At 38.3% G+C, this 12,053-nt stretch overlaps 1 protein-coding gene across 1 annotated transcript in view; it reads left to right on the top strand.

The window, feature by feature from the left end:
* The window catches only part of LOC122797635 (fer-1-like protein 4), a 1,984,889-nt gene that overhangs the window by 819,658 nt on the left and 1,153,178 nt on the right, over positions 1–12,053 (top strand). The window contains exon 17 of the mRNA XM_044066179.1: positions 9,654–9,778. Within this exon, the coding sequence (XP_043922114.1) occupies positions 9,654–9,778 (125 nt within the window). The remainder of the gene's footprint in view (positions 1–9,653; positions 9,779–12,053) is intronic.

The following is a 12,053-nucleotide window of genomic DNA, read 5'->3' as shown; positions in this document are numbered from 1 at the left end:
CAGCAGGCTCCAAAGGATGCTGAGTCAATTTCTGCAGAATGAAATTAAGATCCCAAGGAGGAGGAACAGGCTTCCAGGAGGTGTAATATTAAGGATGTCTTTAAGATACTGCTTAGCCTCAGATCTAGACGCTAATGGAGGAGTTAAAGGCAGACAACCAGAAAAAGCTGATGTGGGTCTTAATAAAAGAGTAAGCCAAACCAGGACTGAGCAGCTCACCCAAAAGAGAACCAAATGAACATCCACAGTAAGTGGGACCAGGTTATGAGAAAGATATCAAATAGAAAACCTCTTCCATTTAGATAAAATGCTGACCATCTAAAATAACTCCCATCTATACTCTGTGGCATATCGTCTAATCAGAGGTGATCTCTGTTTCAACATACAAGGCCATGTCAAACCCTGAGCTGTTGGACATGCTCCACTTAAAGAAATCCCAATCCCTTAGAGCCACACACTCCAGGGATCTAAACCTTGTCATCATAATGAACAAAACATGCTGGAGGGATAGGTTCCTGACCCAGAGACTCCCCATACTCTGGAATAGACTGCCCATACATGTCAAGCAGAGCGCCTCCTTGGCCCTCTTCAAAAGGAACCTTGACAACTGGATGGGAGATAGGAAATTCACCCTGGGGATCACGTCAGTCACCCTGCTTGACAGGGATCCAGGGAAGTAAATATTGTGGGAAGAAATATCCAGGGAATTGTTATGGCTAGGCTTGTATAGGCCCTAGGGCTGACAGCCTAGTACCAACCTATGAACCTATGTAGGATTTCCTAGTAATAGGTTTCCTGGCATCCTGCAGGACCTGCAGCATGTCCTCAGAAAAAAAGATGTCTATGAGAAATCAAAACCCTATCACCCAAAGTGTCAGTTGAAGCATGGACAGGTGGAAATGGATGAGAGATCCCTTGTCTTGTGTGAGGAGATCCATCCTGTGAAGTAACATGTGATGATTGCCCTTGGCTAGATGCAGAAGTAGAGGGAACCAGTACTGTTGCAGCCAAAAGGGAGTCACCAACAAGATTTTGGGAAGCAAAGAGATCTATTTGAGGAGTACACCACTGGTGGACAATGTCCAGAAACACATCCCTCTGAAGCATCTATTCATGGGATTGAGTGAAGGACCTGCTCAGAGTGTCTGCCACAGTGTTCTGATCTGAAGGAATATAAACTGCCTGAAGAGTCACTTGATACTTGACATCCAGATCACATACCAGAAGTCCCAGCCATCAAAGAAGGTAAGAACTTGTTCCCGCTGTTTATTCATATACCACATAACTGTGGTATTGTCTGTGAATACCTTGAGAGGCCTCAGAGAGACAAAAGGCTAAACGGCCTGAAGAGCCAGCATAAGAGCTCTCATCTCTTTGACATAGATGTGCTTCTTCTGCTGATGAGGCAACCACACTCCCTGAACCTTTAGGGAGCCAAATGTTGCTCCCCATCCTACATCTGAAACATTTGTGAACAGATCCTGAGAGGGAAGAGGAGAATGAAAAGGGAGCCCTGTGTTCAGAGACAACAGCTGAATCCACCATAGAAGTTCCTTCTTCAGACAAGGGAAAAGAAGAACTGTAAAATCTGGAGGATGTGTATGTTGAAGCCACACCAACTTCAGAAACCACTGGAACTTCCTCATGTGGAGTTTAGCTAGAGGGGGCATTGGAATGGTGGAAGCCATGAAATCCAGAGCTCTCAGAAACTCCCTCGCTGTAATAAATACCAGGGGAAGAAAAGTTTGAAAGTAAGAACTGAGAGTTAAGGCCTGTGAAGGAGGCAGGGATTCAGTCCAAACCAAATACTATGCACGTGGGGGATGCAAGGCCCAACCAAACTATGAAGAAACAAAGATGGCCAGCAAGGTTAACAGTCGAATATGCAGCCAAAGACCAGATAGTGAATAATTAGACTTTTATTATAAATAAAACAGACCGGTTTTGGCAATTTAATGCCTTCTTCAGTGTTGAACAAACAATCAAAATTAACACAATAAAAATGCAAATTTATACAAAGTATTGGCCAATAGGCACATGAATGTGCTGTTAGACCTCATGAATAATGTATGATATATTGTGTACAGGCAAACACAAAACTGGGAGCATGGCTAAAATGTGTGTAATGCCCAAGGACAATAGTTCCAAAAACCTTACAAAATACAAAACCATAATAAACTATGGAACCATGAAGGCTATAATTATACATAGGGAAATATGTACCTCCATAGTCATAATCATGTTAAATATATGTGGAAGAATAGAGGAGAACCTATAAGGGGCACATTTCAAAACCAGACGTAATAATTAATTCTGGCTACTTCCTATAATATATATATATATATATATATATATATATATATATATATATATATATATATATACATACACATACATACACATATCTATAAAAAACAATAAAATAATTCAGAAAATATTATACCTGATATAGTTGATAAGTAAAATGAAATTCAGTACATCCTTCTGCATTGGCTAATTGTTAAAGATGATCATTGGGACCAGGTGGAAAAATTACACCCAAAGTAATTATCCAGTACCTTTCTGGTGATTGATGATACCGTACAAAAAAATGAAATTAAATAATTCAGAAAATATTATACCTGATATAGTTGTTAAATAAGATAGTAATCAATACAACCTTTTCCATGGCAAATGTTAGAGGTGATCATTGAGACCAGGTGGAAAAAGTGCGCACAAAGTGATTATCCAGTACTTTTCTTTATGATTGAGAATACCATGCCACCCTTGTGGGTTGCTACGATCACCCACTATACGGTCAATAATCATGAACATGAACTGTGCTTGTAGATGTTTTGATACATGTCGATATAAAGCATTGGTCTCCCTTTTGCTTTTAATGTCACTGCGATGTTCATTTATTCGTGACCTGAGTGGCCTGGAAGTCTGTCCCACATAAAATGCCCCACAATGGCGTGATGCCAGGTACACAACCCAATCACTGCTACAGTTTCCAAAGATTTTACAATACTCTGGATTAGATTTTTACAAGCGATTTTGTTCTCTTATCATATTGTATTAGAGGGCAAGTTCGATAGGCAAATATTTGAATTTCATGTCTCATTATTTTGCAAGTGTTATACCTGGATTACATTGATTTTGGAAAATATTGTTCTTACAAAATCTGTATTTCGTGGAACATAAGGTGATTGAACCATTGGATGCATCTTGTATAGAGGAAAACCATATGACCTGGCCTTTGATACAGGCACATACATATTGTGATTTGTTCTGGGCCCCACAAGTATTCATGTATGCAGTAGTAATTTTTATATTGCAAATTCTATATTGCAATATTGTGAAGCTGTTGGGATATTAGCTCTTCCCTACTTTATGATTCATCCACTGGCATCTTTATTTAATTACAAGGTTTTTATGATACATCCACTTATGTTGGATGGTCATTTGAATGAGTGATTATACATTGGCGGTGTTTGTGGATCTTACAACATACAACCATCAAACTTGGGTAGTGGTAGTTCCACTTTACTGGGCGCATCTCATTTCACTGCATAGCCAGGTATCAATTAGCATATTTAGATTATACCAACCAACATAATCAGGTTTATCACCCAGAATTATTTTGGTTACTATCAACAAGGACCTCTTTTGGTCTTGACATTAGTACCCTGAACCTTGTGATTATATTTACTTGCATTTCTCTCATCCAGCTATATATGTGTTGGATACCTATCTGACAGTATTCCTCTAGTCAGGTATTATTATCTACCTTTTTAGGAATATTGGTACATTGTTGAACCATTTTCCCATATCAACCCTCCTGATTTTTCAGGACGGTGTACTAGTTTGGGTACTTTGTTGGGGCTGCTGGGGAGCCTCTTACCAACCTCTGCTATAATTGGAGTAAATATTGAAGTTTTTTCTGGGTTTGCCAACAACTGCCATTCTCTCTTGTTATTATTTACTTTCTTGTTTATATTGGACATCCACAGCATGGACCTAGAGAGCATATTATCTGGATTATGTGCCGATCGGGAGGATATTGGAGTGTTTGGGATCAATACCTCACCAGGCAGTAATTCAAGTAACATGGATCAACATTTTATTTATTTATTTATTTATTTATTTTATTTTACATTTGTTGACCGGGCTAGTCCAACTGGATATATGTCCATTTTCAGTAGAGGCCCGGGGAGAAAAGCTCCACTAGTTATACATTTTCACACAAAGGCATAAAAGGTTACATAACAATCATAACAAATAAAACAAATAAAATGGATAAAAAAAATTAAATATAAAATTGTTAGTTAAAAATATTTTTTTTTTTTTTTTTTTTTTGTTATTAAGGGTAATGGTAGAGTTATTAATGGTAATGGTATTTCATCTGACTGTGATATGTCCTCCTTCCATTCTCTTACTAAAGGACTCAAAACCTTGAGATCCAACATATGGCATCTGAAACTATTCAGAGCATATTCTAACAAGAATATTGCTCCAAGGGGCTTGAGAATACGGCTCCAACCATTGGTAGGAAGACCGGATGACAAGTTGAATTGTGATTGGAAGGAGGCCTTACAAATTGGGTCCATGTTATTTGTGAATGTCCTCTTACAATATTATGAGAGAATGGTAGATGTGAACATTCAGGAGGTTAAAACATTGTGTTGTGATTGTAAAAAATTTGAGTCCCTACCTAAATTTCAGGATAACATTAAGAAGTTATCTAGAGAAGTGACAAACCACGAAAAAATTATCAAAGAAAGAAAGATTAAAAATTCCATAGAGATTATTCTGACTACCAAAGGGGATGACCCTTTGAGCTTAATCGCTCTGTCAGATTTGCAGATGTTGGTCAGGGGCCTGCCTCTGGTCACCCTAAGAAGAGACCAAGATCTATTCTGAAAAATAGGGATGGTTTCAACAACAGCACTTCAGGAGAGGATTCCTCTCTCACAGATTATGACAGCTCAGGGGACAGGGGATCACCATATAAAAAGAAAACGAACAAAAATATCCCTTTAGAAATTGTTCCAAACACAGAGGAGGCAGGAAATACAAGAAAAGATCCATTAGAGCATTCCCTGGAGGGTTTGATCCAGAACTTTCTAACATAAGTCAAGATGAACAATTAAACCAAAATGTTTTAAACTTGTCCAATGTACATTTGTCTGGTGATCAATATACTCTTTTGAATAAAGGGCTTAGTTTTATACCTGGCTTTTTTTCTAATGAATATCACATAGTCACAGATGTTATTAACTTTTGTCGTAGTCTTAACCTTAAGTTATTTTTTGCAGATGACACATCTCAAAGATCAAACGAATTCAGATTTGGCAAATCTGAGTTCCAGCCCCCTATGAACAAGCATGTGTCAATTTTTATGCAGTCAGTGTTCAGGGATCTACACTTTCAGAATTATGGACACACTATGTTGAAACATAATCTATCACAACAGGAGAGCATTGCCCTCCAACAGTTACGTAACAACAAGGATATAGTTGTATTACCAGCAGATAAGGGTGGGGCTGTGGTTGTAGAAAACATGAGTGATTACCTTCAAGAGGGTTTATCCCAACTATCGGACACAGCATGTTACATGAACATGGCCATAGACCCATCCCCGAATTTCAAGCATGAAATTGGCTCTTTTCTGAATCTAGCATGTGAGGAGGGCATCATCAGCAAAAAAATGTGTTACACAACTTTTGGTTAAAGAGCCCCACAAGCAGATTATGTATCTACTACCCAAGATTCACAAATCATTAACCAAACCTCCAGGAAGACCGATAGTTTCGGGTATTGGGTCTTTGACTGAACCCTTGTCCACCTTCCTGACACAATATCTCAAACCTCTTTTGGATTTGGTCAGGGCAAGGCTACAAGACACTACACAGTTTCTGAAAATCATCGAGGATACACAATTGGAGCCAGGGTGGCTAATGTGCTCACTGGATGTCAAAGCCTTGTACACTAGCATACCACATTGGGCAGGATTACAAGCCCTTAAATATTGGTTGGATAGGGCAGGTTTATACTCACCAGGATTTAATACACTATTGATATGCATGCCAGAACATGTACTCAACAAGAATGTTTTTTATTTTCAAGGACAATGCTATTGGCAACTACAGGGTACAGCTATGGGAGCATCCTTTGCTCCCATTTATGCTGACCTGTTTATGGCATTTTTTGAAGAGTGCATGATTTATGATACATCTCATAATATATACCTGGTTGAAATGGACATCTAGCGCAGGTACCTGGATGACTGTTGGATGGTATGGCGTGCGGATGTGGGTTATTTGCATGAATTTGTGGATTATCTCAATGGCAACATCTGGGGAATCGAATTTTCTATTACTTATGATATGCAGATTATCAACTTTTTGGATGTAATGATTTCTAGGAATCATGATCATACTTTGGCCACCAGAGTGTTTCGCAAATACCCCCAATATAATACTCTACTACATGCATCAAGCATGCACCCACGTCATACTATCAGAAACATCCCGGTTTCACAATTTATGCGCATGAAACGCCTTAGTTCCACCCAGTCAGATTATGACATTGCTAGTCTTGACTTATGTCGCAGATTTGCCAGCAGGGGATACAAATTTTCAGATATTAATACTGCATGAACACGATCCTCTCAGATGAAAAGGAACAGATTGCTAGATTATAAGATCCCCTTCTGGTGATTCCAGATCAACAACCATCAGATTCATCACTACATATGGTAGGAACTATTACGTTATTAGGGACATCATCAATAGACATTGGAATATATTACTAGCCAATGAACAACTCAGATCTTTTCTGGGTGAGGAATGTCAATTTTCATACAGAAAAGGCAAAACATTGGGGTCCCATCTCTCCCATTATAAACATATTGGTAGTGGTGGAGCAATTCATAAACAACTTACAATAATGGGACATGAATTATTGGGTACACACCCATGTGGCCACTGTGGGTCTTGCAAACAGATCACCAAGTCTCAGAACTTTTCGAGTCGTAACACCAGTAAGGTCTTTGACTGTAAAATCTTTGGAAACTGTAGCAGTGATTGGGTTGTGTACCTGGCATCATGCCATTGTGGGGCATTTTATGTGGGACAGACTTCCAGACCACTCAGGTCACGAATAAATGAACATCGCAGTGACATTAAAAACAAAAGGGAGACCAATGCTTTATATCGACATGTATCAAAACATCTACAAGCACAGTTCATGTTCATGATTATTGACCCTATAGTGGGTGATCATAGCAACCCACAAGGGTGGCATGGTATTCTCAATCATAAAGAAAAGTACTGGATAATCACTTTGGGCGCACTTTTTCCACCTGGTCTCAATGATCATCTCTAACATTTGCCATGGAAAAGGTTGTATTGATTACTATCTTATTTAACAACTATGTCAGGTATAATATTTTCTGAATTATTTAATTTAATTTTTTGTACGGTATCATCAATCACCAGAAAGGTACTGGATAATTACTTTGGGCGTAATTTTTCCACCTGGTCCCAATGATCATCTTTAACAATTAGCCAATGCAGAAGGATGTACTGAATTTCATTTTACTTATCAACTATATCAGGTATAATATTTTCTGAATTATTTTATTGTTTTTTATAGATATGTGTATGTATGTGTATGTATATATATATATATATAGATATATAGATATATATATATATTTATTATAGGAAGTAGCCAGAATTAATTATTACGTCTGGTTTTGAAATGTGCCCCTTATAGGTTCTCCTCTATTCTTCCACATATATTTAACATAATTATGACTATGGAGGTACATATTTCCCTATGTATAATTATAGCCTTCATGGTTCCATAGTTTATTATGGTTTTGTTTTTTGTAAGGTTTTTGGAACTATTGTCCTTGGGCATTACACACATTTTAACCATGCTCCCAGTTTTGTGTTTGCCTGTACACAATATATCATACATTATTCATGAGGTCTAACAGCACATTCATGTGCCTATTGGCCAATACTTTGTATAAATTTGCATTTTTATTGTGTTAATTTTGATTGTTTGTTCAACACTGAAGAAGGCATTAAATTGCCGAAACCGGTCTGTTTTATTTATAATAAAAGTCTGATCATTCACTATCTGGTTTTTGGCTGCATATTCGACTGTTAACCTTGCTGGCCATCTTTGTTTCTTCAAGGAGGCAGGGATGCCAGCACTGGCACCATCTGAATCCTGCAACACAGAAAGACATGAACCTGACAAGGAGTGAGAGAAGACTGTTTGAAGTTTATCATGAACCCCAGGCTCTGAAGAAGAGAAATGACAAAACAAAGATTTTGCAAAAGGACCTCTGGAAAGGATACTTGAATCATCAGGTCATCCAAGAAGTATTTGGATCCCTTGAAGCCTGTAAAAAGCAATCACATGAGTGAGGCATTTGGTGAACACCCTTGGGACAATAGAAAGGCCAAAGGGCAAAGCACAGAACTGAAAATTCCAGGAAGCAACAGAGAGATGCAAAAATTTCCTGAAAAAGATGATGGATTTGAATATGGAGATAAGCACCCTTGAGATCCAGAAATACCAGAAAGGGCTGAGGGAGCAAGAGAGGAAACAGGGTCTGAAGGGGCAACATCCAAAAGGAAGGCACCTTCAGAAAAGTGTTTAGATGAGACAGGTCTAGAATCACCTGGTTTGTCAGGAAAGGTCTAGAAGCACCTGGTTTGTCACGAAAGGAAGGCTTTTGAATCCCTGCAGTCTGAGTGTCCTTAGCAGGAGAAGTCTGTTTACCACCCTTTTTACCTTTAGCAGGAGAGAGAGATTGCCTACAAACAAAGGCTGGCTTAGAAGGGTAGTTTCTCTGAAATTTAGTCCCAGGAGAAACAAAGACATGTTTAAGCTCCTGTAAGGCCTTACCCTTTCCTGAAGAGACTTAAAAAAACCAGCGGCCGCTTCCCCAAACAAAAGTTTATTATTCAGAGGAGCATCCATCAACTTAGCTTTAATATCATGGGGAAAAGATTGAAGCCTAAGCCAAGAATACCTCCTCAGTACTGAACCAAAAGCAGCAACCCTAGAAGAGACATCTGCAGCTGACCCAGAGACTCCCCAGACTCTGGAATAGACTGCCCACACATGTCAAGCAGAGCACTTCTTTGGCCCTCTTCAAAAGGAACCTTGATGATTGAATGGGAGAAAGGAAAGTCACCCCGGGATCACGTCATTCGTCCTGCTAGACAGGGGTCCAGGGAAGTAAATAGCATGGGAAGAAATAGCCAGGGAATTGTTATGGCTAGGCTTGTATAGGCCCTAAGGCCGATAGCCTAGTACCAACCTATGAACCTATGAACCGAAAAGTCACTCCTGGGGTACTGCCCATGTCCCTTATGGACAGAGTCCATCTGTAAAATGACTCAGGGATTCAACACCCAAAGACCCACTACCCTGATACAACCTCATCCCATATCTGGGGAATTAAGATGTATCATTTTCATATCCTGGGTATTATTGGCTAGGGTTGTGAAGGCTCTTTTTCCATTAGTCTAGTAATCACCTATGAACCTATGAACCTATAAACCTATAACTCAAGTTTGTTTTGATATGTACTTGAAACAAAGAATTAACTCTTTACTACTTTATCCACTGTCTCTTTCTTGCAGATCAGACTTTCTTCCAAATGAGAGTTCACATATATCAGGCTCGAAGCTTGCTAGCTGCAGATGACACTGGCCTATCAGATCCCTTTGCGAAAGCATCCTTTTCTGTGTACTGCCAGTCAACCAAGGTATGTACTTTTAATACCACTGGTGTGGTTCATTTCTTGTAAGAACACAATTTAAGGTGCATTTTCTTTGTATTTGGAGTCTATGATGTACATACATACATATATACATATGGGTCTACTGCATTTCATCGAATACCACATATTCAAAAAAGGGCAGTAGACCACTCAGTTACGCGAAAGTGCACTTATTTGAAAGTGCACTTTCGCAAACTCTGCTTCTACGAACGTATCGCACCACAGTGGAGGACAGTAGGAAAACGTGCTACGTCCTCCACTGTAGTGCAGTACTCACGGACCTTAGGGTTATGGCACGGGTCATAGTAACGGGATAGCCCTACTAACTATCCCCTTACCAGGACCCGCGCCCTAACCCTAAGGTCCGTGACTACCGCACCACAGTGGAGGACAAGCTATCCTCTACTGTGGTGTGGTAGTCATGGACCTTAGAGTTAGGACATGGGACATGGTAAGAGGATAGCCCTAGTAGCTATCTCCTTACCATGACCCTCACCCTAACCCTAAGGTCCGTGACTACTGCACTAAATGGCAGTATGTAGCCCGTTCGCTGAAGTGGGTTTCACGAAAGTGCACTTTTGATTAAGTAACCCAGGGTCGACTGTGTGAGTTCAAAGAAGTGTATTTTCCAACTTATACAGTAGACCCATATATATATATATATATATATATATATATATATATATATATATATATATATATATATATATATATATATATATATATATATATATATATATATACACAACACACACACACACACACACACACACACACAGACATGTACAACTATATATGAAAACAATTGTATTGTCACAAAGTATATCAACAATCCAAACCTGTGGCTGAAGAAATGCAATATATGATAAAAACAAGCTTTTATTGTCGGTAAGCGCTTTTGTAGTGCTTCTCACACCACTTCCTCAGACCTTTACATAAAATATTAACTTACAAACCCATCTTATATAAGTGACTCAATCAACTCAAACTACTTAATTGGCATCTTACAATGCTATCTAATTATACTCATTATACCTAAAAGCATCCACTATTTACTGAATTTAATATTTCTTACATATGTATTAGCTGCTAATTCATGCTTAACAAATAAATTAATTCATAAAAATACATAATATATATTGAATTATGTGCATATAAATACTAGCTCATAACCTTAAATAATCATTAAAATTCATATACAAAAATAACTTTAAATAACTTATTATACTATTTGTCCAAAGGTCTGTTTCTCAGTATTGGTTTTAAAGGAATTCTCTCATTAAGGCCAGAGCCTCTATCAGCCCTTAGCCTAATAATCCAGTGTGTGTCTGATGTCTGTATTGTTTGTTTTGTCACCCCCTCTCTCATTCTCCTCTATCTTTTCTATTGCCTGGAACCTAAATGCATGTCCTGGTTCTGTGCTCCTAACATGCTTGGCTAGAGCATTTGTGAGGTTCTGATTTTTAATTTGCAAAAGGTGTTCATGTATCCTACATCTAAGTTCCCTATTACTTTTACCTACATAAAAATTCGAGCAGATATCACATACAGCTAAGTATACAATATTTTTAGTGTGACAAGTAGCCTGAATGTTAAATGTAAATATTCTGCCAGTGTCAGGATGAGAAAAAGTGTTGCTAGTGTCTATAAATTTACATTGGTTGCATTTTCTACATTTATTGCTCTTTTTATTAGGGCTGCTTCTCCTTTACCCACCTTACCATCTCTAGGACAGCATAGGTATCTTTTTAGGGATTTCTTATTCTTAAAAGAGAAGCTATGATCTTCTCCTACTATCTCCTTTATCTTAACATCACGTGTTAAAACGGGCCAATGTTTCTTAATTATTCCTGTCAGAATGGACATATTACTAGAATACTATGTGGGTACTCTTACTACTTTTCTTTTTTGTTGTCAGCTAACTACATCATCTTCCACCCTTCTTGCAAAATATATTTTACCGACAGTGGCCCTTAATTTGACACCTTCTCCTACCAAAACATCTCATTCATCTGCTTAACCTCTCTCTCTAAATCTTTGCTTGAGGTCTGCCACTTCATGTTCATAATCTTCTTCATTCACTGTTAATCTAGACAGTCTCAATGTCTGTCCTTTAACTACATTGTTAAAAATATGTCCGGTGTGCATACTTCCTATATGTAAAATTGTGTTTCTATGACGGTCCTTTCTATATAGCTTACTGGTAATCTCCCTTCTTCTGTTTTATTAGTTTAACATCGAGAAAGTTAATTTCTTTATC

The sequence above is a fragment of the Protopterus annectens genome, chromosome 3.part1 (genome assembly GCF_019279795.1).
Source record: "Protopterus annectens isolate FY-2018-M chromosome 3.part1, PAN1.0, whole genome shotgun sequence".
Lineage (NCBI taxonomy): Eukaryota > Metazoa > Chordata > Ceratodontiformes > Protopteridae > Protopterus > Protopterus annectens.
This window is presented reverse-complemented; position numbering and strand designations above follow the sequence as displayed.